Here is a 27,779-nt window from a genome sequence, read left to right as displayed (position 1 = left end):
TCCGAACCGATCCGAATCCGACATAAATACCGAATGGATCCTGTTTTTTGATATATTGGGTTATGGGTATTATCCGAACCGAACCCGGACCTAAATGGATATCCGATAGAACCCGAAATATTTATAATCACAAAAAGAACTTCTACCAAATATGATCTTAATTCTTAATATGTATCCAAAATACTTTAAGATATTATTGAACTTCTAAAATAATTATCTATTACATGAAGGTTGATGGTAGAATGTGGCGGTTGAAGCCTAAAGTTTTTTATTTTGGTTTTATTTTCATTGAATAATGTTTCTCATTTCATGAGAACTTAGTTTTTGTTTTATGATTTCATTTATCTGGTTTTCTTTCTATCACTAACTATGTTTATCTTTCGCTTGATTTTGAATGATCACGTTTGATGTTTTTTCTTATTTTTGGATCGATTTTACTTATATTTTGGCTATTAAAAATGTAAAAATCATGTATTTTAAATCTGAAAAACCGATTTCATTTATGTTTTAGTTACAAAATAGGTACAAATCATGTATTTTTAAACTGAAGAACCGATTGGGACCTAAATCCGAAAGTACAATGGGTTATACTGGTTCTTTGAAGATTTACGAACCCCGATCCGAACCCGATATAACCCGAACCGGTTCCGAACCGAACTTTTATATAATCCGAATGGGGTTGATTTTGATAAACCCGAAAAATCAAAACCCGAATGGATAAAACCAAAATCCAATTGGGATTCCGAATGCCCATGCCTAAACGTACTCCCTGTTAATTTGTTAATGCTCTGATGATGCTCTTATTGATCAAACTTTTATGCATAGAGCTCTAGTGACCTTTTCATGGACTGAATTAAAAGATTCAAAACCTATTTGTGTACGTATTTTATGAATATGGCCAACAAGAAAATTAATTCGTACACGTTTTGCAAACAGTAAACCTTGAGGTTTTGACAAAGTGGTTTCTTGATAAATTGAGTATATTAGAGCATGATTAATGGAGGTTTTTAGAGTGGTATTTTTAGCGAAAAATAAAAAACCGTTTTTTAAACTTTCAACTAAAAAAACTAAAAATCTGCTCTTAAATAAGATATTTAAGAATCGATTCTTAGTTTTTTAATTAAAAGTTAAGAGACAGTTTCTTATTTTCTATTAAAAATCTCACCCTAAGAACTTTCATGCTCCGAGAACATTAAATCATTAACCAATTAACGCAAAACACATGAGGGGTAGGCCTTCATGAGGTCATGTACTCATGTTTATAGGATGTGGAAGAGTGGTTTTGTGACAAGTCTCAATAAGACCTTTGTCATCTAGTGATCGTGCATTAATATATCTTTTCGTATGTCGAATTAATTACCTGCACTGATATCATATTATTTTAGTAAGTATTTTGAATATATTGTATGCCTGATACGATAAGATTGAATTATTAATTATTCGTCTCCACAAGTTACTGGACCAATAATATTTTGTATGATTGAATCCACAAGCCTTGCCTCGCACCACTAAAATATATAGAGAAGATATTACCAAACAGATAAAAGGGACGTTTAACACAATTTCAACCTAATCTGCCCCAAACCCACTTTTCCAAAGAAGTTTATTATTAAGCGCAATCAACTCTATCATATTAAAATATTATGTGACCACTGATTATTTTTGTTGGTATAAACACTAATCAACTATGTGGACATGAATAAATCAAAAGCACCGGTTTCACTTCATATGGAGCCTACTTACAAGGTAGTATACTATGGATGATAGTCAGATATGTAAATACGAGAAAAGGTATGCCGACTAATATTTGACAATTAATTACACTGCCTGAAATTTGTTAAGAGTCTTAAGACGTACATGTTGTCTCAAGTTAAGTATATGCGTATATGCACATTGAGAGGTAGCAACACGAGTAGTTTTGCTATACATCAAAGGCTGTATTGGGAAAGGAGTTCTACTTAAAGCCAACAGCGTTGTACGTGAGTAAATGTGTATAGAGACTCGTACATGTTCACTTATTCGACGATCTTTTGAGGGCCTATGTATTTTGTTTTGGAGAGTCCAATAAACTTATTTGGATAACAAAAAAAAAAGGTTTTCGCTCGTATGCATAAACTGAAACCATGAAATGACAAGTCAAAATGAAAAACATACAATTACACCTTGTTACAAAAATATATATTTAAATGCAAAGATCTTTGGATGAATTACTATATGACGAAAGCAATCGTGATACAATAGGGGAAAAAAATGTAAGATGCATGCATCTCCTGCATCGGTTGATAAGTTTCCATAGATATGTATTTTAACTTCCAATCTCTGGAGGTGGGTTCCATTTTACTTACTATAAATATGTAATGTTTCAATTATTTGGTATTCGTGTTGGTCGCAAATGCATCTTGCGTGGTACACCAAAATAATATCGATCCTAAGAAAAAAATAAAGTCAAAGTGCACTAATTAAGTAATTATTAGGTACTTTAAATTTCTTTAAAAAAATCTTAGTAGATTTAGCTCATTGCATTACATGTTTACAAGGTAACACTTGACGTGATAATAAACATAGGAGTCATTTTCTTCTATAAACTATATAATTTTATATAACACAAAGAATTAACTACCAATTAAAAAAATAAGAAAGCGACCCGATGAATGAAAGAAACATCAGAAACGGCCTCATTGTCCGCCAGAAAATATCTTGGATGAGGACATCAATTTATCTATACACTAGAGGGACACACCTCCAACTTTAAACAATTATATCGTTACACCTAATGACATAGAATTATGTTCAATTCCATCAACAAATAAACTAATGTCTGTTTGTTTCGGAACATAATATTAACCATACCAAACTTCCCTATATATATATAGCTAGAGAGACCAATCTCATTCAAAGCATTACTCTCTTCGCGTGTGACAGTAAACATGGGAGCTCTCGACTTTCTCTTCGACTATTTCTCTAATAGTTTCGATGTTTCGATAAGAAAACGGAAGAAGCATAAAGTCATGCAGGTAATTAATATCCATAAACCCTTTGGTTTATTTGTTTTATAATTGATCGTCTTAACCTTTTTCAATTTGATGTGAGCAGACAGTGAACATAAAGGTGAAGATAGACTGTGACGGATGCGAACGCAAAATCAAGAACGCTGTTTCCTCCATGAAAGGTTCATTCCTCAAAGCTCCCCTAGTAAAAACACGACCCTTAAATCACATAAGATATCTATACGTGTAATAAAACTCTAAAACATTGACTCTACCGTACTAATAGCTAAGATTACGTAATTTGACATTTCATATTTCAGAAACGTAATTACTTTCCAAATTATATCAGCCAAACGCAGCTAGCCTAACTAATATATACACCACTCGTTTTTTTTCTGAAGGGGCAAAATCGGTGGAAGTGAATAGAAAGATGCACAAAGTGACAGTGAGTGGCTACGTGGATCCCAAGAAAGTATTGAAGAGAGTGCAAAGCACTGGGAAGAAGAAAGCTGAGTTATGGCCGTATGTTCCTTACACGATGGTGGCTTATCCGTACGCAGCTGGAGCTTACGACAAGAGGGCACCAGCGGGTTTTGTGAGGAAGTCGGAGCAGGCTCAGGCGCAGCCGGGAGGTACAGACGATAAGCTCATGTCCCTTTTCAGCGACGAGAACCCTAACGCCTGCATCGTCATGTGAATGAGTTTAGTGCTTTACATAATTATAATTAGCAACGTTTTTTTCTATTTTTATAAAGTTTGTATTGTAATCTTCTTGGTGTTCTATATAATAAGAAGCAAAGCAACTTATAGTAAACTACTTGTTTTTTGGTTAAAACTCATAGTCGACTGCTATATGTGTTATTTAACGACGACTATCTAACTCGCTATTTTCTCATATATATAAACTAATTTTGGTTTGTTTAATATTAGTACTTTTACTTGTTTTATATTAGTTTCATACGGTATTCGAAAACTAAGATTTATGTCCGAATCGTTCGATTGAGACTGAACATTATATACGCCTCCAAAAAGTTACCTTATTTTAGCTGTTTAATTTGGATATACCTAGCTGGGCGGTATGGTGTAAGCCAGAAGTAAAATCAGAAACCAAAATTTAATTAAGCTAAATTGATTTTTCAGTATAATGCTAAAATAGAAATAAAAAAAAAACTAGAAGAAACGATTAAAAATAGGAGTCATTTGTTTGAAATTGAAAATTAAGCTGGATGGAAAACTAGAAATGAAGTATAGTCAATCAGAAAATATGCTAGACCAGGTTATATTATATTCGGTTTATTTTGACGACTACTAAGGACATCTCCAATTCTACTCTATTTTCAATTCTAAAACAGAGTTTATAATGAAAATGCTCTAATAGTACTCTATTTTTCATTCTATAATAGAGTGAAAACTAGGTTTACTCTAAAAATAGAGTAACTTATTTATTTTGTTCATCACCATATCTTTTACTCTAAAATAGAGTATCATTGGAGTAAACTCCAACTCTATTATAGAGTTACTCTATTTTAGAGAAAAAAATAGAATAAACCATTGGAAATGGTCTAATTTCCTGAAACTCAAAAACTAAAAACCTATTATAGAATGGAAAGTTAGAAACCTAGCGATTAAACAGTATCACTACCTACTGTGAATCATTAACGGTGACATTCTTATTTATCCCAAAAAAAGAATACCGTGATCTAAGGATTAGCCAGTATGGGATAATATCATAAGCAAATAAAATATAATATAAAAGTATTTAAATAGCTATCTTTAGACCAATATATTGCACTCACTCGATACGTATCAGTAAAACGAGTTTTGTGGAGGCAGAGATTGATTAATAAAAAGTTGAAAGATTCTATGACGCCGGAGGAAATCTTTGGCAAGTAAAAAGCCAAACATAAAACAATTATATTACATCTATACCCTTTTGTTGCACAACTATGACACGTGTAAGATCCGATGGTAAATCTATCACATGTGATCTATTGTATCTCTACGTAATTGATGGTATTCTTCCTCGGTGGAGGTAGATATGTCGCTGATGATGTCTTTGGATAATATAAAAGATATTTGTTAGTCAATAGATATAAAAATAGTTTTTTTTTTCAAAAAATATAGATACAAAATAGAAAGTAAATAATTCGGTATTCGATTTGCTTATCTTCTATGTGCTCACTTTGTAAAAAGAACAAGAGAATTTATTAAACTTTGGACATAGCTTCTGCCGACCACCAGTAACAACAAACGAACTAAATAAGACTTAATATGTCAGAGGACATGTAAGTACATCAATGTAAGATGATGGCATGACCAGTTATTGATATGACCCTAACATTTTCTTGAAAATCTATTATGGCATGTGAAAATGTGAAAAGACACAAAACAAATGGACGTACGATGAGTGTAACATATAGCAAACGCGTGGCGTAGAGATAGAAGATAGCCAGAGACTTGGAAACTGTGAGTCAAAGTTTCGATGATGATGATGCTGATGCTGATGCTGATGCTGACACTGATACTGATAAGATATTTCGAACAAGTAAGGCCCAGGGTTTAAATTTACCAAAAAAAAAGGCCCAGGGTTTACAAGGAGCTTCTGTGTTAACTGCAACGTGTATGGTGTTTAGGACATGAACGGCTAAATTATTCGACTCGAAGCACTAATTAATCACAGCAGTGTATATCCACCGGAAACAGATGGTACAATATTGATATCTGGAGTTCACTTCAAAAATTAATATGCCCTTATGATTATGAAATGTCGGCTATGGACTTAACAAAATCATGTGAAACAACGTGGTACAATATTGATATCTGGAGTTCACTTCAAAAATTAATACATGCCCTTATGAAATGTCGGCTATGGACTTAACAAAATCATATTGTACAACGTACAAGTATGCTTTTTTGGTAATCAGGTTTTTCGTGAAATGAACATTGGAGTATCGGAGGTGGCAACTCCCGAATCTAAAGGGAATCTATTACAAATAGTTTGGATATATGAGTGGTATAGTATATTTGTTTTTCGCTAACAGTTCTATATACAGTGTTGTAGATGTAACTTTCAAGTTTTTAGGAGATTTCTAAACAAGCTATATATGATGGTCATGTGTATTTTATTTTTAAATTGGTACGTTTATTGTGGATGATGAAATCATTATTGTAGACGATTATACTCATTATTAGGTTTGTGGGGTAAAAAATTAAATTAAATTAAGTTGCAGATATTAGGGTTATCACTATAATTTTATCATGTTATAATAAATGTTTTCAATGATAAGAAGAATATTCGGGGTTTTAGGTTTCAAGATGAGTTTGATGAAAATGGAGGAAAGAAATTTTAGATCAGTTTGATGAAAATATTCAGATCAGTTTTAAGATTCTGGAGGACATAAATTTTAATTTAAGAAAATGATGCTTATATATATAATTACTAAAATAATATATAGGATTTATGTCTAAATATACTATCTCTACAAAATCTGGAGTTAATCAATAGTGTCATGGGTCCGGGGCAAAAAAAATTTTCAAACTAATATTAAAAAAAAAATCTTATAGATATTTGTTTTTGAAAGATACAAAAAAATATTTATAAAAAATAAAACTGTGATAAATAAAATTACTTTCATATAAAACAATATTGGACCTTTTTATTTTTAATATGAAAACACATGTATTTTAACAAGAAAATCGGATCCTTATCTATTAAAAGATAGAGGAAAATGGATTAGATCCCAGATGGTCGCAACATTTGTCTCCTATCTAAACTGGTCCTGGCTATGACTAGATCCACCCATGTATATAATTTGTAAACTCACATCAGATTAAAGCCTTGAAGTATGCAGTGGAATGAAAATACACATCGTGGAATGAAAATACGTACCATTAAACTTACTTTTTTTTGTCTTACTTTTCATAAAAAATACGGATAAATTAAAGAAAAAAGAGGCAGATAATTGTGCTGAAATGCATTGAGAAGATAGTCAAAAGATGTGGTTGTAGGTATATTATTTTACAAAAACATTTTTGATATTTTTATTGCTAAAAATGCAAAAACACATATTCAAGAATTAATATTTTCTTTATATATGCATAAAATTTATTTCAAACTAGGCGTTGGTCCGCCCTACGGGCGGGTGAGTTTATATTAAAACTATTTATATTTAAATATTATAAATCATTGAAACTTTATTTTATATTGAAAATAATAAGTATAATCTGTTTTTATTCTAAGATCATATGGTAATTATTTTGATGAAATTTCAAATTTATTGAACTATCAAAAGAATGTTATATACAAATCAGACCCTTTTAAGATGAAAAACTCTTCTATAAATATAAAAGCTACTCATAAGTTGTTACTTCAAACCATCTTCTTAATAACCCTTCCAACTTATGATTTGGTTTGTATTGGAGTGAACTAATCATGTTTTTCATTGCCTTGTTTATTAGCCCTCGCATGTTGTTTGTAGAAGTTATCAGCTTCTTGTTTATTAGCCCTCACATATTGTAAATTTTATTTTGTTGGTTTGAGTTGACTACTAACAATATTTTTGTTAGAGAACACAAAGTTATTAAATAAAAAATTAAGGAAAATGAAATGATTTATATATTTTATTTGATTTCTATTTCAATTTCATACAGTTGAAAAAATATAAAGTAAGAATAGCTATTTTTTTCTAAGAGTATCAGATTTTTAAATAACTAATTTCATATAGTTGAAAAAAATATAAAGTAACAATTTCATATTATTACAATAAATAATTTTTTTCACAATAATTAATTAATACACCAACTCCAAGCCAAATCATTGAAAATCAAATATAATGTGATAAAATTATAAAACTTAATTTTAAAAATAATAGACAAATAGTTTCAACAATGTCGTAAATAATAATTAGTACATATTATGTAACAACAAATGATGATTTATAATATATTTTTGTTTCAGTTTATATTAGATTTTCAATTTATAAAAGGGTAAGTTTATTATTTTAGTTAAAAATTACTTCTGTAATATTTAAAAATTACTTATATAAAATATTTAGTATACATTAATAAATCAAATTTATTATAATTTGTTGAATATGTATTTAGTAAAAAAAAATTCTAATTCGGAGACTCTTTAATCTTCCAACGTACGCTTTAATTTTGTTTATTTAAATCGTTGTGGCAGGTAATGAGATTGTTTATTTGAGGATTAGTGATAAATAGTTGTATTGTAAAGATAATTGTGTTGTAAAGGATAGTGGTCCACTTATCAATATATCATTGCCTAAATTTTAAAATCTTTTATGTTTTTATTTGGAAGTTTAACCTTTTTTATTATTATGTTTTGGTTGTAGAGAGTATTGACAATAATCTGCAACACTAAGCCGATAAGGCAAACTTAAATCCAGTTTTGGTGTTATATTTCTTTGACTTTGTTATGTTCTTAGAAAATGTACATAATTAATTGATTCAGATTCAACTGCTTTTCACTATAGCTACCTTTGTTGCTGTCATTTTTTTGGCCACGCGTTTTTGGGATATATCTCCTTGAAATTGTTTTTAGAGATGAGGCGATGTTCCAATGGTGGCATTCGTATAATAGGTTTATTTTTCTTATTATAAGAGAATTTTTACCATTGGTATAATGGAGCATAAAGTTAATCTCTTAAGTCAATTCTCAAAGATAAACAAATTTGAACGTGAAACTGTTTTTTATTTAGTAATAATCTGCCCTGTTCAGATTTAGATGCATCATAAGAGCAAACAAACATTAAAAATGGCTAGAGGAACACTTTTTGGAATGAGTAAAGCCGATAATGGTGATGCGTGAGATTGTTAGGCTGTAAGATATATGTACAGTGTAGGTCTTCATCGATTCCAGAAAACTTATTTAGAGGTCGAGCTTGTATATGCTAAAGAAAACTTATTTAGAGGTCGAACTTGTATATGCTAAAGAAACCGTTCATGAACCTGAATAAATGAGACGGAGTGAGAGGAGAGGTGAGGTGGATTTTAATGACTGAATTAAAGCGTGCGTTTAAGAAAAAGAGAAAAACGTTACAGAAAATCTAATCGGAGACCATGGCAAACGATATGGTTATGAGATCGAAGAGGAAGGGGAAGACAAAACTGATCTAACCGTGGCAAATCTGACCAAAGTTATGAAAATAGGAAGGGCCCAAAAATAACCAAAGCCCTTCAATGCTTTGCACTAAACGAACAGAATCAGAAAGAATAAGAAGTTGTCTCTCTGCTTGACACGTGTCGAAAAAAAAAATATGAGAGGTGATGTGGTGCATTATAGAGTCTTTCTCTTCTACTTTATTATTATAGATGTGTGTTATTTAGTTAAGATAATATTTATTACTATACATTTAAATATTTTTTAAAAATAATGCAAAATGATTGATATTGTATGTGTCATACATACCTATATTTTTTACATATTATATATATACATATGTGTTTATCTAATTTTTTTACCATTCAAATATTTGTTCTGGCCGCATGTTATTTTGATAACTTTTTTTCTTTTTCGTAAAATGTTATATATTATATATATATATATATATATATATATATATATATATATATATATATATATATATATACTTTTTATAACTTCTCAAGCTTTATTAGGCACCGTTATTTACTTCATCTATTCATATTCTACAATATATTGTTTTTTACAAAACCACATTTAAGCCGTACCACATTATATTATGAGTCCCTTATATTATTCACTTAATTTGCACTGTCTAAGTTGATGTTGTCATTCTAAGTGAAAAAATTCTGTGAAGAGGTAATCTTATCTATTCAAGTAGATGTCATAATTTTTTTGATGTGTTATTATTTAAGTTAGACAATCTTCTAAATATTTATTTTAATGAATTTTTCTATTTGTACGATAACATCATAACAATAACTGTGACTGCATTTTAGTCTTTTCTTTTCTCTAAACAACTAATTAAAAGTATTGTTAATGAAATTTTTTCTTGATTTCTTTAGTAAACATATGCTTCTTTTTTATTTAACGTGTGATATTTAATGTTGCTGATTTAATTGTAGCTAAAATATATCTATTTTAATTAAAAAGAACATTATAAAACGTATCTTCATCTAGAGTTCAAGAGAACAATAATACATATATTCATATAGCTTTTTAGATCATTTGATACAACAACCTACTGTATAAGACAATAGATGTACGTAGATTAAAGAAGTAGCAAATATGCAGAAACATATACACGTAAATAATTTATGTTACTTTTATACTTTGTTGTATAATTTATAACTCTCTTATATTTTGAACATTTAATACGGATTGATATATATCTTTAATAATATTTATTCTACTCTTATACTTCTTTCATAAGTGATTTTTTAATTTGGACAATTCATTAAAATTTTATCAAATTTTACATGACTCAATTATAATATTTTTAATATCTTTATCTTTTTATTTGAAATACAAATAAATGTTTTTAAGAAAATTATAAAAAAAAAATCTTTTAAATATCTTTACATAAGCATTTTAAATTTTATTTTCAAAAGTACTTAATTTAAATTTTAATTACCAAAAACTATAATTAGAAAGATCCATTTCTATTTCAATTAAAAAAATCACCCAACTTAGTGTATTTCAAGCAATTTATCAAATAACATCTTTACAACAAAATTATTCTGAAGTACAATGTATTATAGTTTTTTTTTTTTTTTAACAGTCTCAACAAAAAAATTCTCTATTATGTAGGTCCAATTTAATTTACGTCCATAAGTTACAAATTTCAAATTTATAAATAAAAAAAAAATTATGTAAAGTAGTATTGTTACATAATAGTGTTTTCAAAATAAATTTTGTTACAAGATATATATTTATAATATTTATAGTAATAATATATAAACCACATAAACATAGGAATTCTAGAGTTATATAATATATATAACACTAAATTACATTAAGTTATTGATAAGTTTTGTTATATAAAATAAAATATTTTAGTAAAGAAAGAAAAAAACATGTTTGGATGTGTGGGTCAAAATCTAGTTTACATTTAATTTTCATTATGTTATTTGAATTTGTGATCAAAGCCCACATTACGAAAACCGACCCTACTAAAACCCTGAACCAAAAACAAATTTAAAGCCCGATGTATGACAACAATATTCTTAGAGCATCTCCAACCCAAAACCTTATTTTAAAGGGATCAAGACCTCAAAATAAGGATTTGAGGGTTGATTACTCCAAACATGAATTCTCAAAAAAATCCTTAAAAGTTTATTTATTTACATTATAGTCCTTAACATTAACAAAAGTTGTTAATAATGATAAAACTTCACAAATACATATAAAAGATGCTTTTAATATACTATACAACATGCAATATTACAATATTATAAAATATAAATTACATATCTAATAAAACAACACACATACACACAAATTTTAGAAAATTTCATATAACATGCCAAATTACTCAAACAATATTTTCGTAAGACATGTAATATTTAAGCATTTATATAATTTTATATAATTTGTGTTAAATTTGTTTAATGTTTTTTTATTTTGTGTGAGCTTTATTTAATGTATCTTTCTATTGTATGAACTTTATTTACATGTTATGTAATATTTATTTTAACTTATTTTGGTGTACTTAAGTTATGCTAAATAAAGTTATTAGATATAGTTGTTAAATAAAATAAATGTAAGGAATAAAAAAAAATGAATAGTAGTTTTGAGATTTTGAATTGTGAAACTTCAAATTTGAGGTGTCACTATTCGAAACTTAAAAATTTGAGGATTTGAAGTTGGGTTGGAATGATAAAAACCTCAAAAATTAAAGATTTTAAATTGGGTTGGAGTGACAAAAACCTCAAAATTTGAGGATTTGAGATTGGGTCGAAGATGTTCTTAGTTCTTACTTTCACAACCATGATTTGAGTTATAGGCAATCTAAAGCAAAATCAACACTTTTCCTTAGCAGATAAAACGTTTTCTTTTAGATAAAAACTTATATATATTGATATTCTACAATACAAAGAGTCGGCTCTTGACATGTGCGAGGGAGCAAAAGCACTTATCCAGCTGCTTTACAAAAAAAAGTTATCGTTATTGTTTTTTTTTTTTTGTGGAAAAGGACTTTTAAAATTATGCACATGCCTGAATGTATGTTACTACTATGTACAAAGATGACATGTTCAAAATCATGGAAGATGACTACTCTTATTGAAAGCCGATGGCAGTGCCAGTCTTAACATTTTATAATGTCCTAAACCAGTTCAGAAAACTATGCCCTTGTATATATGTCATTTAAAATCATATAATAGAAAATCAAACTATGCTCAGTCTGGATAAACAAAAGTATAAAACAAAACGTGATTCAGTGACCAATTAACAATAAAATATCATTAAAATTTGCTGTAATATTCTATAAATAATTGACTATCATTAAGATTGATGAACAGTGAATACAATAGAAAATCAAACTCGTAACGATTCCTAAGTCCTTAATTACAATGTCAATACATGATACTGCTCTCATCATAATTTTTTAGTTTTTCTATAAATTTGGAAAATAATAAAGTAGTCAGACCATCTCCAATGTATTTCTCTATTTTTACCTCTAAAATAGAGGAATTCTATAATAGAAGTGGGTTTTACTCCAATATATTTCTCTAAAATAGAGATCTCTACATATAGAGCAAAATATAGAAAAATGTTATTTCTTCCTCTATAAATAGAGGAGAAAATAGCAATTTCTATTTTAAAGATAAAAATAGAGATGGATTAGAGTGGTTTTGCCTCTAAATGCTATTATACAGGTAGAAATAGAGGTGGATTGGAAATGCTCACATACCTTGTCTATGCGAAAACAATGATCGGAGAACTGAAGCAATAAAAGTAGAAACTAAAACTCAAGCAATAGTAAAAGAAAAAGCCGGAAATTGGGGACACGGCGGATGAGAAAGAAGCAACAAGAAAAATTTCTTTGTGCTCCCAATTTTCATTTTTTCGTGGAAGACCAGAACAACCAATATTGTAGAAGACCGGACTACCAGTATCAGTATCATGTAAGAAAAGAACAGACATATCTTATTGGAGAATCACTACAAGAAAAATTGTGTTTACCCACAATTCAACAATGCAAAATTATGTGGCTAAAGTTTTCTAGCCACAAATAGTCATAAAACAGCTATGCTTAAAAAAAAAAACAGAAATTTGTATTTATCATGTGACTTTTTGTGGCTATTATATGCCATAGCTATTCGAAGGACGAATGCCACAAATAAAAGCCTAAAGTTATAGGACACTAAATTTACTGTTGGATGATCTCTACATCATCCCAAAAGAAAAGTCTAATAGGGACGAATTTAGAAAATAGCGAAACGGAGATTAGACAATGTTTAAGTTATAAATAAAAGTGTTGGTGATATTTGTAAAATTAATGCAAGTAGAAATATTTCTTAGAGAATGTTATTCTCAGACCACTAAATAACATCAAACTTCTCCAAAATAAAAGTTATTTTCAAATTCTAAATTGTTTCTTTCTCATCTTTTGTAACATCAACAGATTTCTGGTGCGAATGAAGATGGATATTATCATTCCCTTTGAAGGAAAATTACTTTTATTAGAAACCTATGATAGAAAATACTCTTTATCGCAAGATTTTGCATGAATCCACCATCATGAAAGACTAGACAAAAGAAAATATGACAAAGACATGGAGTATTCTAAATAGAAAAGTGCATGGTTGTAGTAATCTGTAAGCCATCGGCTAATTTGTTTTTTGAACATGTCTATGTTTTTTAACATTTGCACCCAAAAAAACATGTCTATGTTTTTTGAACATGTCTATACTTATACATATTTGGAATTATAGAAAACTTGAAACAATAAAAAAAAACTCATAAAATCATCTAAATAAAGTCGAAATGAAGGTCGAACAGAAAATGCAAGCCAATCTATTTGTTAGTTCACTGCCAAAGACTTGGGACACACTAGTTGTGCCTCTGCACAATCCAACACCGAAGAGAATGCTTACTACAAATACTATCAATGATATCCTTCTGATAGAAGTTCAACAAAGGGAATGGGGCTTGACTTTTATTCAAAGGCCAACATCATTGATAGAAGAGGTAGAGACGCGACATGTGGGTATAATAGAAGCAAATATCAAAATGAATCTCAAAGACGATCCAAGTTTTTCTAAATTTTCAAATTTTATCCAAAGTTTAGTTATTATATTCCTAAAATTTAATTTTTTTTAAAAAAGATTTGTTTTGAATTTGAGATTTTTTTAAATTTTGTTTGAAACTTATCAATATTTTAACTAAAATAAACATATTTTAAATATTAAATGAGCAAAGTTTTAAAAATTAATTTTTTAAAATGAATAAGATAAATTTTTGTTTGAACTATTAAATTGGGTATTAAAAAGTTCAAGTATTAAAAAGTTCAAGTATTAAAAAACTTAACAAAATTTAGTTAGAATATTTCATGAAATTTTCCCAATTAATTTATTTATGTTGGTTAATTTCTTTCACATTTCAAAAAAAAAGCCATTAAAGTTCAAAAAGAGAAAACTAAGCCATTGAAGAACCAATTGCGTGACTAGGAACAGTTGCGTGTCTAGCCCGTGCGTGTTTGTCAGAACAACTAGTTTTCTACCAAATTTGCCAATTAATCCGGCTTTTCGGCTATTATTACAGACTCTCCCTACAAACCAGTATCCGTTTTTATAAATCATAATTACAGAGTATCATTTTATAAATTTTGTTAAAGTTCAATATTAAAATCTGAAATGTTTTTCATTACCAATTTAGTCTAATGTAAAACGGTTATTCAAATTCTATAAATGCATAAATTTAGAATTTTAATAAATGACAAATTATAATTAGTTTTGTTTGGTTCTATTACGCCTAAATAATTTGGTTGAAGTTCCGTTTTGAATTTTCATTTCTTTAATTACGATTCTTGTTTTTATTAATTTCCTAAGTACAGAAGTTTTATCTTTTATTTTTTTTAGTATAATTTTAAAGAAAAATGAAAATTATATGCATAGCTGATAGCTGTTTGCCTGTTTCCAAGAAAAATGTACTCATATTAGATTCAATTTCCTTCTTTTTTCAAGGAAAAAACTCTTGGGAAGTCGGAACCTAAAAACTCTTCGGGTTTAGCCATCTCTCTTATTTATATCTCCAAATCACTATTCACGGATCTTTCAAATGTAACATGGCTGAGCAACAAACTCCGTCCGCTGAGAATCAAAGTAGTAGCACTACACCCGTTTCCCTGACTCTGTTGGATCCAGATGTTCTCGAATGCCCTATTTGCTGCGAGCCCCTGAAGATTCCTATATTTCAGGTTTTGTCCTTCTTCATGATTCACAACTCTATATAGTGTCTTTGAATCTTGCTAGACTCTCAATCGTACGAAATGTTGACATTTATTTCTCATTGGGTTTGTATAGAGAGAATTCTTATTATTTCATTTGTTTTTCCAAGGGAGAGTAGGTCAATTAGTTAAACCATTTTTGTGATTCTTTTTGTAGTGTGAAAATGGCCATCTAGCCTGTTCTCAGTGCTGCGAAAAAGTGAAGAAGATTTGCCCGTCCTGTAAATCACCGAATGGGTACAGTCGTTGCAGAGCCATGGAAAGAGTCATTGAAGCATGTAGAGTGTCATGCCCAAATTCCAAATACGGGTGTAAAGAAAATACCTCGTTTGGAAATCGCTCTAGCCATGAGAAGCAGTGTCTTTTCGCCCCTTGTTTCTGCCCCGTGCCCTTGAATGATTGCAACTATGTTGGCTCAGACAAGAATCTCCGCAACCACATTCGGGCTAAACACAAGGACCACGTAATTCCGATTGTGTTTGATACTCCTTTAACACTTGTCATGGGCTCGAGCGAGAAGATTGTCTGTTTTCAGGAAAAGAAAGATGGGGAACTGTTTGTGGTTCAAGCTTTTCGCAAATCGTATGGTTTGTCTGTCAGCGTGAACTGCATTGCACCATCGGCGCATGGGCACGGAAGATTCTCCTGCTGTATGGATGTGATAATTGATCCTTGTATCAAACTAAAGCAGGCATTCACGGTTAGGGAAATCCAGAAGAAGATTCATGAAGAGCCCAAGGATAGTTTTATGTTGATTCCCTCGCATATGTTAATGCTTACTGACTGGAGCTTTGGTATTGATATTTGTTTCAGCCGTGGCATGGATAGTTTTATTCGTGCTTGAGTGCTAATGTACTGCGCAGTGTTTGTCCCGTGTGTCTACTAATGTGGTTGTTTTGTAATCCTATAACGTTGCGCGCTACTATGGAATTAGATTTTTAAAAATAATTTTCAATATTTTAAGCTTATAACACAATGCTGATTTACATGCCCTGGTAACAAATTGCTAAACTCTAAAGGTCTAAAGTTATTGGACACCAAATGTACTGTTGGATTATCTATATATCATTTCAAAAGAAAAGTCTACAAATAAAGATATTCTAGAAATATTGAGAAAATGGAGAACTATGGAGAAGGACGATTAAAGAGTTTCAGAATAAAAGTTATTTTTATTTTCTACACTTAGAGAATGTTTCTAAGCTTAAATCAGCATTGTGTTATAAGCTTAAAATATTGAAGATGCTGATTTACATGCCCTGGTAACAAATTGCTAAACTCTAAAGGTCTAAAGTTATTGGACACCAAATGTACTGCTGGATTATCTATATATCATTCCAAAAGAAAAGTCTACAAATAAAGATATTCTAGAAACATTGAGAAAATGGAGAACTATGGAGAAGGACGATTAAAGAGTTTCAGAATAAAAGTTATTTTTTACTCCAAAATGGTGCAACACCAAAATGGAGTAAGGTTTTACTCCAATGTATTACTCTATTTTCTACTCCAAAAATAATATTTTTTAAAGATTTCATTTTTATTTTATTACTAATTGCAAATAAAATCTTATACTTATAAAAATTAACAATTAACCCCAACTATTTTATGTTTACGATAAATAATTAAAATATATATTATTTGAATTAAATATTTATTATTAAAAAGTACAAGAAATCATTAAAAAGACAACATATATGTAGGTTCAACAATGAGCATTATAATATTTTTCCTACAAATGATCAACTTATGCATTTTGTAATGAAAATGAGCTTCTTTATCTTTGATATTCCTAAATCGAGCAAGAAAATTTTGAAATCAGACATTTTCATCTTCTGCAATTTCGATACTCGGATGTGGAGCTTCTCTTCCAAATTCAATTGGTGCATCGAGTTCACGCTCATCCATACAAGATCCAAATGTTCGTGCGTATATTCAAACTCAACAAATACAAATAATATCAAAGCGAAATGTTGAATCACAAGATCAACAAGCTCTTTCTTAGACTTCTCCGTTTGGGTAATATTTCACCGACCTTAGCGGATCCGGAACGGATTTTCCAGATTATTAAATTACTTATTTTATGTTATTTTTATTTTTATTATTTATTTTTCTGTTATTTTCATTATTTATTTAAAATTATTAAATAATCCTTTGTGGAATATACTATTTTCATGTTAATGTATCATTTTAAATATTATTTAAGTAAGAAATAAAAACATTAAAGATTGAAAGGACCATTTTATAAATAAAAAAAGTTCAACTCCAAAATGGAGTAATGGGTAAGATTACTCCATAAATGGAGTAACCCTAGCAATTACTCCATTTTGGAGTTGAAAATAGAGTGGGGTTGGAGAAGATTTTACTCCATAATAATGTTTGGAGTTGAAAATGGAGTAGTGTTGTAAAAAAAGCAAAGTCTTGTACTAAAATTCTCTTCCAAAATAAAAGTTATTTTTATTTTCTTTTTTATCTTAATCTATCGAAGATAACTGGATTTTTCCCCAACAAATGGTATATGACCAGGTTCTTTTGTAACATCAGTATTTTTCACAGTGCTTCATGGCTTTGGTTTGGAGCAGAAACGACGCAATCTCACGTGTCAAACGAGATGTTTTTAGCTTCATTTAAGATTTTCTTGTTGTCATGATTTGTCGATTTTTTGGTTCGTTTTGTGTATTTGATAGCTTTTGGGATAGGATTTTGTTATTTCATTTAATAGGGTACATAGTGTTGTTATCATGAAGTAATTAGGGGTTCTGCCCCAACTGCTTGAGATTGTCTCGTTATTGTTTTAAACGACTGCACATATTAGTACCAAATTGAGTACTGAATAGAAAAAAGCAAATTCATGTTTCTAAAAACATACCGGAAAGGTAAAGAAAACATAGACTAAGCATTCATCTTAGTGGTTTGTGCTAGTATTCGACAATGATGGTTAGGGTTCAAACCAAATTTGCTAAAAGTCGTATAAGACCTCTTTCGATCGGTTCCAAATCCATTCAAATAACGATGACTAATTAATGAGAAACAGTTTGGAACGGTATTGGCGTGCAATAGATTTTTTGAACGTCGACGACAATTGTCCTTCTTTTGCAAAAACACATTAGGATCGAATCCGTTTGGGAACAAATCAAACGAGATAAGCTTAGTGGTCCTGGAAAGAGGAACATACGATTTAGACTTCGGTGGATGAGTCTATTCTTCAAGTTTTTTTTTTCTTCTTTTTTGACATATATTCTTTTATATCACCCATTTTATACGAATATAGAGATAAATTTAGAAACTAAAAGATTACATACCAATCGATGATTGATGATGATAATATTTTATAATTTCATAATAGTTCCGGCCAGAACAAACAGTTACCTAATTTTGACATAGTAATGTCCATGTATTTATAAGATTGACCCATTCTGTTTATATATATTATTAGAATCAATTACTATTTTATATAAAAACAGATGATAATATAAAGTCGGCTTTACAACGAAGCAAGAAAAGAAATGTAGTGGTGCTCGATCACTCTCTTATGTATAATTAAAGCGTGTGTGTTGGTGTGTGGCTCATTTCAATTATATGTTGTGGTTGCATTATGAACCATAATATTCCATAGCCAACTGTATCTTCCTCCTTGTCTTCTTCTTCTCTTCCAATCTCCCACCGCCAGTTTCGCTATCTTTTTCTTCATAAAATGTATTTGCACGCTATGCGATTAAGAGAATGGTATATAAGAAAACACCAAAGCAAAGTTCTTATCCAAAAGAGTGAATATATCGATAATGTTGATGAATTTAGCATTCTTATTAAATGTTTACGTTGACATACTATTCTTTTTTTAACTTGTTATTTACAAATAAATACATTCAATAAAATAAATTACCAAGTTCCATCCAAGATTTTAATAACAATATTGACTTTGTATATTTCTTAAATTAAATATTTTGAATATACTATCATTTTCCTAATTCGATTTAATAAAAATGACAAATATCCAAAATAGCACCTTTTAAAAATATATTGTAAAAATAGCATACAAAAGAAAAACTTTCCAAAATAACCTTCATTTTACAAAAAAAAAAATTGCTCTAACTCTCAAACTCTAATCCGACGTACACACCCTTAAATATTAAAATTTAAACCAAATTTCATATAAAGATTTATTTTTAATAAATACTATTGTGTGAATTTTTCTTTTTGTGTTTTATTTTTTTGACAGATTATTAATTTTAAGGCTATTCGAGGGTATTTTTCTAAATAAAAAAACTTAGAGGTAGGCCCACTAAAACGGTGCCGTAACAGCGACATCTCTCTTGACAAATGGTCGCGTGGATAAATAAAAGCGACTAACTCCGAGCCCAGAGCCAATCTCCAAGTTGATTTATTATTTCTTTATTTAATTAATTTCCCGATAGACGGCGGCTGATCGGCGTAATGGCCGGAGTAATCATCCCACCCGCCTCTCTGCTCAAACTCATCGCCGAGATTGCTGAGATTCCACTCAACGCCGGCGTGTTCAAGAAGGATTGCACAGATCTCACTCGGCGAGTCTCTCTCCTGACGCATTTGGTAGAGGAGATTAAAGACTCAAACCAGATCGATTCATCTTCGTCGGAGAATGACTGGTGGTCTGATCTCGTGGTGGCGCTTCAAGCCTCGAAGCGTGTCCTCTCCTCAGCTCGCGACTCATCTGTAAGCAAAATCCTCGGTTAATGCAGAATTACCGGTTTAGTATCGGTTAAATCGAATTTAAAGTAAACCACGGATTATTGTACGTTTATCATCGGTTTGGCTAAAACGTTGATTTTCTCGGTTCAAATTGAAATCCTCGGTTATTATAAAATCTCTGGTTTAGTATCGGTTAAATTGAATTCAACCACTGATAATTACGGTTATATCCGGTTTAGCTAAAATGTTGATTTTTTTCGGTTTAAGGACGTTGCTGCGAAGAGAATCTCGTTCCAGTTCCAGTGCGTTACATGGAAGCTTGAGAAAGCTTTAAGCAATCTACCATACGATCTTTACGATATCTCTGACGAAGTTAAAGAACAGGTAACATAATACTCATTAAAAGATATGATTTTGCTAGTGTTTTTGGAGTGCTTCAAGGTTTGTTTTTGTTCTGTGTAGGTGGAGCTAGCGAGAATGCAGCTGAGAAGAGCGATGCAGAGATACGGTTCATTGAACTCTAACAAGTTCTCGAGTGCCTTATCTGAGTTGATGGAGAGAGATGTAAAGATCAAAGCTGAGGAAGAGAAGGATGAGAGTGTTGCAGAGACGATTCATCTCGCTGAGGAGAAGAAGCAGCTGACGAAAAGCCCTTCTATCTCTTTGGCTTTTTACTTGTCCAAAGACGCGGATAGCGAGAGATTAGGTAAAATGGTCACCAAGAACACTGATGAATCGAGTAAACTCACGGTTCCTGTTGACTTTCTCTGTCCTGTGTCTCTGGAACTGATGAAGGATCCTGTTATTGTCTCCACAGGACAGGTCTGGTTTCAAGATTTTTATACTTTCCTTACTGTTGTTTCTTGGTTTATTGATAAGTTTTATCTCTTCGATTACAGACTTACGAGAGGGCGTACATACAGAGATGGATCGACTGTGGGAACCTAACATGTCCAAAGACTCAACAGAAACTCCAAAACTTTACTCTAACTCCAAACTACGTTCTCAGAAGCTTGATCTCTCGGTGGTGCACCGAACACAACATTAAGCAACCCGGAAACGGCAGGTGTGGAGACATGTCAATGATCAGGTCACTGGTTCGCAGTCTCTCAAACCGGTCCCTAGAGGAACGCAGGAACGCTGTTTCTGAGATTCGGTCTCTGTCAAAGAGAAGCACAGACAATCGCATTATGATTGCAGAAGCAGGAGCAATCCCTGTTCTTGTGAACCTTTTAACCTCAGAGGACGTCGCCACGCAGGAGAACGCAATCACTTGCCTTCTCAACCTCTCTATATACGACAACAACAAAGAGCTGATAATGTTCGCTGGTGCAGTCACTTCAATAGTTCAAGTCCTTAGAGCTGGAACCATGGAAGCAAGAGAAAACGCAGCGGCTACACTCTTTAGCCTCTCGTTAGCCGATGAGAACAAGATCATCATAGGCGGGTCCGGTGCGATACCTGCCTTGGTTGATCTTCTCGAGAACGGGACGACGAGAGGGAAGAAAGACGCAGCGACTGCATTGTTTAATCTCTGCATTTATCAGGGGAACAAAGGCAGAGCGGTTAGAGCAGGTATAGTCCCTGCATTGGTTAAGATGCTAAGTGAGACGAGCAGCCAAAGGATGATGGTTGATGAAGCTTTGACAATACTCTCGGTCCTTGCAAGTAACCTAGACGCTAAGTCCGCGATGGTTAAAGCGAATACTTTACCTGCGTTGATAGGTATTCTCCAGACGGGTCAAGGTAGGAACAGAGAGAACGCAGCGGCGATATTGCTTTCGTTGTGTAAGAGAGACAATGAGAGACTGGTCTTGATAGGTAGACTCGGTGCGGTTGTGCCGTTGATGGAGCTATCTAAGAATGGAACAGAGAGAGGTCAAAGGAAAGCTGTGTCTTTGTTAGAGCTTCTACGTAAAGCATGTCAATGATTATTAGTCGTCTGAAAATAAAAGAAAAGGTTGGTCAATCTCTAATTTTTTTTTGGAAAATTGGCTGGCTATTTGTTTGATTATTATGTTAATATTTTGTTCAATTGTTTTGATATTTTTGGGGGATATTAATTCCATTTGTGGAATCGTATGTGGAGATGGTGAGGCCAAAAGGGTTTTCGAGAATCGAAACTCTTTTGGTTTTCTGTGTCTTTATTTTGTTCTATTTGTAATGAATTTGGGGAACAATAAGCATTGTTTCTGATTCATGAATTTCCATTTCTGTTTCTTGGTTACTCTTGTGAACAAGGTTACTTGGAAGAGAAGCAATAGATGTAAATAATAACTGATTTAGCTGCATTATTCGTTAAATGTCAAAGTTTCTGTTGCTTCGGTAGGCAAGTAGAGGACCACCACATGTCCTTACTAACTGGCGGATTATGGGAAGAGTCAATATATTCGATGGATGTATCAAAACTTTCAAACAACATTACCTCATAGACTTCAGTGTTTCACATGATTGTCAAGTGGCAAGGAAGACATATTCAATGATTGAGATTAATCTGAAAACGAAGATATATGTTTTTGTGATTGTTTCAAAGTTTCTTCAAGACCGAAAGCGAAATGAGTCATAATAGTCCTCTCTCTCATTGTTTTGTAGTTTTTTTTTTGTGATTACAAAAAGTCGTATGGTAATGGTATCATGGTTCATTAGCATCTTAAACGACCCATAACCCCCAAATTTTAAATGAGAGGGGGGGGGGGGGGGAGAGGGGGTAGGTAGCTTGAGAAGCAAGAAATTGAAAGTTCAGTAAGATAACGAATTCGGTTTGAAGCAACGAAGCATTTCGGGATCATTGCCAAATATTTTGTACTTCAATGAACCTTGTGAATCCAAATAGTTTTGTTTATTTAAGTAACATAGTGTCCTATTTAACTGTTTTTGCTTCTTCTTTTTTGCCTTTTTGTGAAAATTTGATTGGGAACAACTGAAAATGTACAAGAACTAGTATGAAACTAAGAATTACTTTGGAATGGGTACAATGGGCCTTTCTTTCTTAAATCAAATATATTCTTGATCAAGAAAAGAAGTCACATAAGGTCTCTCCTTTCTTGTATGATGTACAGCGTGTCCAAGAGAACTAAACTGTTCTCAGCTGTACTGTTTTCAGGACTGGACCCAACTTTAGAGAGATGATCTATGCCGCTAACTCTAGTTGACTATACTTCTGTAAATTATGTGGGCTTTGACTTGTTTTACAGACCAAGCTTCATAATGTAATGCTATTTGCATTACCCGGATACTTCCGGTTAGTACAGGTCCTACTTTTCGCCTATGGAATATAATCCAACTTTGTCTTGTATCTATGACCCGGCATCTAAATAATGTACAGTTTATAACGATTGCTGATCTTTTAAACAAAATTTTGGACTACTAGACTCAGATTCTCCGTTGCATGTTCCATGGCCACCAAAACAAATTTTCTCCATTAATATAATTTTTATGTGATAAAATAGCCTACGCTGTTAAATTTTCTGTCACGAATTATTCTTCAATCATACGAAAGCATTTATCCAATCTTTCTCTTTCGTACGAAAAATTATTTTCTGATATCTTCTCTTTATGTAATCGAACAACTAAAGCAAAGTTCCACTGAAAAGCAACACTTACGCTTTAAGCAAAACTACACGCACTCGTATATACATACTACTATACCTCCAGTTACTTCTTCTTTGTTTGAGAAAAGGCCTATACCTCCAATTATTGTCTTTATTCAATTCAATAGTATATGTTAAAAAAACATTTGATAAAGAAGGATTTAACCAATATTCAAAAAAGAAAGAAGGTTTAACTTACTTTGGATAATTACAAACGAATTATGTAATTACATTCACACATGCAGTATGACTTTGAACCACTATCCATCTCACACATGTATTGTTTATACTATTGTTTTGGTGTACGACGGTGGTAGTTAACCACTCTAGTAATTCCCAAATTAAAAAATTTCATAACGTGGAAAACCAAATTTGTTCATGTGGGACTCACATGAAAAAGCAATATCTTAGTGAACCGACGAGTATGCCTTAACCAACCATATTCTTAGTTTTCTTATTAATTATATTTAAGTTTAGTTAAGATTTCTTTTTTATTAAAAAGACTAGAAGTTTATGGAAATAGTTAGTATACACTATTTAAGAAGTCTATGAGTCTCATGCACTTGGCTTACGTAACGAGAACGCATTCATCATCACCTCTCCTCTTAACTCTTCACTCCATACCTCTTTAAACGTAACCTCCACAAATTCTTCTTTTTATTTCTCATTGTTCTAATCCCAAAAAATAAAACATGCCGGGAAATTATCACAGCCGAGGATCCAACGTTGGAGTCATAATCTTCACGGTGATGATCACGTTGCTGACTCGTCCAATAATCATCAACGCTTCATCAGATTCTTCTTCAGCCAACATGAGGAAGCTCGACGAGGTAGATCCCATAAAGTGCTCTCCAAGCTGTATCCAAAACCCTCCTCCACCATCTCCTCCACCACCATCTCCACCGCCTCCAGCGTGTCCTCCTCCCCCGGCTCTCCCTCCACCGCCTAAGAAAGTCTCACCTAACTGTCCACCGCCTCCGCCAGCTAATTTCTTGTACATAACGGGTCCGCCTGGAAATCTCTACCCCGTTGATGAGCAATTCGGTGCGGCCGCCGGAAAAAGCTTTACGGTGGTGAAGCTCGCCGGTCTGATTGGGTTTGGAGTTCTGTGGGTGTTGGTTCTTTGAGATATGCTCGGAGAAAAGAAAATTCGAAGATTTGTTATTTTGATCAGTTTATTGAAGAACGTTACTATCGTTGGTTATTAATAAATTTTCTAGCTAGGATCATGTATGTTTCATCATATTTTCCTATATCCAATTTTCTAATGGGGTTTTAAACACATTAATAAGGTGCGTAGACCAAAATTATGTTAAGGGAAATATGTAAATTTCTAGAATTTTTTCTCTTTATGTGATATGTTCTCATCTCTTTATCAACTTGCCGTTCGCATTGATTCTTGAACTTGAAAAATTGTACTTTATGTGGAATAATTTTATAGAAAAGCAATTCTACTTACAAAAGTAAACAAATGTAAAGTTGAAATTATTCCCAGGAAAATGTGAATTGAAAAGGGTAGAAAGGCAAAATTGGTGAAAATACTTTTGTTCTTTTTGGTTTATTCTTCAGTCAAATATGTGATTGTTATATATATCTACAAATAGTTTTTACTTTTTACTGCATACTTTTTGTGCTATGGAAAATAGAAATATCTATATCACACCATTATTTTTACAACAATTTCTTACTATTTTTAGTTATTCTATTATTTTCTCATTTAATACAAAACGGGCCGGTATGTCTTAATTCAAGTAAAGTGAATAACGTTGACAAAAAAATATTTGAGATGAAGCTGGAACAGGTGTCAAGGAAATGTATATGCTCTGATTTGAAAGAGATGGAAATCAACTTGGGTTTCAACAAAACTGGGCCATAGACGGCCGACCTCAGACATGACATGTGCATCTGTTTCGCCTAACGCTATATCCTCTCTACCAAATGCCATCTCTTGCCTACGCTTTCACTTTGATTTCTTCATACACACCGAATGTAGAATTTAAAAAAATTAATCCGAAAGTGTAATATTGGCTATATAATAAACTACTAAATTTGGAATATATATTTGAAACCTTTTTTTTCTGTTAAGCTTTCGAGGTTTATAGTTTATTTTCTAGAAAGACTGTACTCTTATACACAGAGCTGGTCTTTAACGGAAGCGAGTAAAACATGTGACCGTGAGATATTAAGTAAAAAACCGGCCGCATTTTTGACAAAAGTTTCTTCACCCTAGTTGGTGGTTGTACTATAGTTTGCTTGATAAGGTCATAGTTCGAGACTGTGTCCTTTTTACTACAATTTTATTTTATTTTTAATATTTAACAGGCCAAACAAAAATTTGGTTTCTAGTCCAAATATTTCTAAGACCGGTTCTGCTTATACATTTACTTTTCTGTATTTTAAACATTATTCTCTGTGAATAAATAGTATACATGAATCAAATCATTGTGCACCACATGACAGCTGTACTGCTATGCTTATATATATATTGTCTAAAAAATGTTAACACACTAGGAACTCTGTAGTACGTCTGATTGTCACTATCGCTTTTGACGTATTTAGGTTAGAGGAAAGTCGGGAGTTATAGTAGTAGCTATCATAACCACACCGACTAAAATTCTTCTTTTAGGTTAACATCTCCTTTATTTCACAAAATATTAAGAGTAAATAGCCAATCAATAGTTGAATGTTAGGTTTAGCCATTTTGGAGATTAATTAGTATGATTATTCTGTAGGTCTGGGATACTTCCCGGTTAAACAAAAAAAAAAAGAGTTAGTCATTTGAGTCATGAAACAAGGATACTTTTAGGATAGAATCATATAAAAAAAAGTCAGGGTCGCACCCTAAACATGTGACACACTGCATATACAGCTAACTCTGTGCCCCCCGCGTAACATCTCTGTGATCGGTATCTAGAGATATATTTCAAACCAATATATCATATATTGCATGAACCTTTGCAAACACAGCCAATTACAAGAAAGTTTTCCTTTATATAGTGCACATGATCTATTTCGTTTTTTCACTGCCATATCAATCCAAGCTATGATTTAAATTCACAACTGACTATCGACCGCGTACAAAATGACATTACTACTGCGATATTCATGGGCACTTAAGATTACCAATTTAACATGTTCTTCATTTGTATGAGTATAGATGAAAATTAGATAATTTCCCAGTTATAAGAAACTCTTATCGATACCAACCTCGAAAGCATGTGCGCATTTCTTAAACCTTCAAATTCACTCAACGTGTAGCCCTTTACAGATGTCTCGAGATTTCCTCAAAATTGTAATCATAATTAATTACCACTAGATCCGCACGTTTGTTTTTATTTTTTTATAAATAAATATTTATTTGTATAAATGATAATATATATTTTTAAAATTTTATCCGTTTAAATAATTGTTTAATATGACATTTCTAAACATAATAATCTCATAGTTTATATTGAGTGGTTTTATTTTATCCCGTAAACTGTTAATTGTATCATCCATATTTTTATAATATGACCCATGTATCCGCAAAAATATTTTTTTTTTATTTTTTATAGATCAAAATTTTATTATAATATATAATAAAATTGTTGTATATACTATTTTTCATGGATCAAAAATTTTTTTTTTGAAAGAAAAAAAATCAAAATTTCATGATAGTGTATAATAAAATTGTTATATATACTATTTATTATGTATATATATAATTAATAAAATAATTACCATATAATATATATGTATTTAGTTACGAAATGTATATATGAAATTAATTATTTCCAAACATATATATAAATATATAAAATAAAATAGGAAAAGACAAAGAATACTAAAAACTAGGTTTATTAATTATTGTTGCCATAAGTTTTATGTTAGAATTTGATTTTAGAGATGCATTAATTAAAGAGGAAAAGATAAAGAATCATAAAAAAATAGATTGATTAATATTTTTAGTGGCATGTAATTGTAAATAAGTTGAAAAACTTAAGAGTATTTTATAATTGTACTTTTCTTTTAATAATATAGATACATTTTATTTTTATAACTTAATTTAAAAAGTCTTTTAGAACTTGATTGTTAGTTACGATATTTGTTTACTTGAGACATAATAAGTCTTCAGAAAATGATACTATCTTTCCATTTGTCTTTGGGAG

The 27,779-nt window shown here is 31.3% G+C and overlaps 4 protein-coding genes and 1 long non-coding RNA gene across 5 annotated transcripts; 4 read left to right on the top strand and 1 right to left on the bottom strand.

The window, feature by feature from the left end:
• Positions 1-847: 847 nt before the first annotated feature.
• LOC103829299 (heavy metal-associated isoprenylated plant protein 22) lies at positions 848-3,882 on the top strand. Its single transcript, XM_009104960.3, has 3 exons — positions 848-3,014; positions 3,094-3,169; positions 3,389-3,882. Exons 1-3 carry the CDS (start codon positions 2,928-2,930, stop codon positions 3,682-3,684), a joined length of 459 nt encoding a protein of 152 aa, XP_009103208.1. The 5' UTR covers positions 848-2,927; the 3' UTR covers positions 3,685-3,882.
• Positions 3,208-14,322, bottom strand: LOC103829300. Its single transcript, XR_001955188.2, has 3 exons — positions 13,850-14,322; positions 12,842-13,818; positions 3,208-3,668 (listed from the first exon to the last, which is right to left on the bottom strand). It is a non-coding gene; the product is annotated as an uncharacterized LOC103829300 (long non-coding RNA).
• A 692-nt stretch (positions 14,323-15,014) lies between these two features.
• Positions 15,015-18,915, top strand: LOC103829298 (E3 ubiquitin-protein ligase SINA-like 10). Its single transcript, XM_009104958.3, has 2 exons — positions 15,015-15,349; positions 15,537-18,915. The coding sequence occupies exons 1-2, from the start codon at positions 15,218-15,220 to the stop codon at positions 16,221-16,223; spliced, it is 819 nt and encodes a 272-aa protein (XP_009103206.1). The 5' UTR covers positions 15,015-15,217; the 3' UTR covers positions 16,224-18,915.
• Positions 18,916-19,389: 474 nt separating this feature from the next.
• On the top strand, positions 19,390-22,268 carry LOC103829297 (U-box domain-containing protein 11). Its single transcript, XM_009104957.2, has 4 exons — positions 19,390-20,065; positions 20,309-20,425; positions 20,504-20,863; positions 20,941-22,268. The coding sequence occupies exons 1-4, from the start codon at positions 19,808-19,810 to the stop codon at positions 21,970-21,972; spliced, it is 1,767 nt and encodes a 588-aa protein (XP_009103205.1). The 5' UTR covers positions 19,390-19,807; the 3' UTR covers positions 21,973-22,268.
• Positions 22,269-24,071: 1,803 nt separating this feature from the next.
• LOC103829296 (glyceraldehyde-3-phosphate dehydrogenase, testis-specific) lies at positions 24,072-25,029 on the top strand. The gene has a single exon (XM_009104956.3). The coding sequence runs from the start codon at positions 24,324-24,326 to the stop codon at positions 24,756-24,758; it is 435 nt and encodes a 144-aa protein (XP_009103204.1). The 5' UTR covers positions 24,072-24,323; the 3' UTR covers positions 24,759-25,029.
• Positions 25,030-27,779: the final 2,750 nt, after the last annotated feature.

The sequence above is a fragment of the Brassica rapa genome, chromosome A07, assembly GCF_000309985.2.
Source record: "Brassica rapa cultivar Chiifu-401-42 chromosome A07, CAAS_Brap_v3.01, whole genome shotgun sequence".
Taxonomy (NCBI): domain Eukaryota; kingdom Viridiplantae; phylum Streptophyta; class Magnoliopsida; order Brassicales; family Brassicaceae; genus Brassica; species Brassica rapa.
The sequence above is the reverse complement of the archived record's forward strand: the minus strand, read 5'-3'. Positions and strand labels throughout refer to the sequence as shown.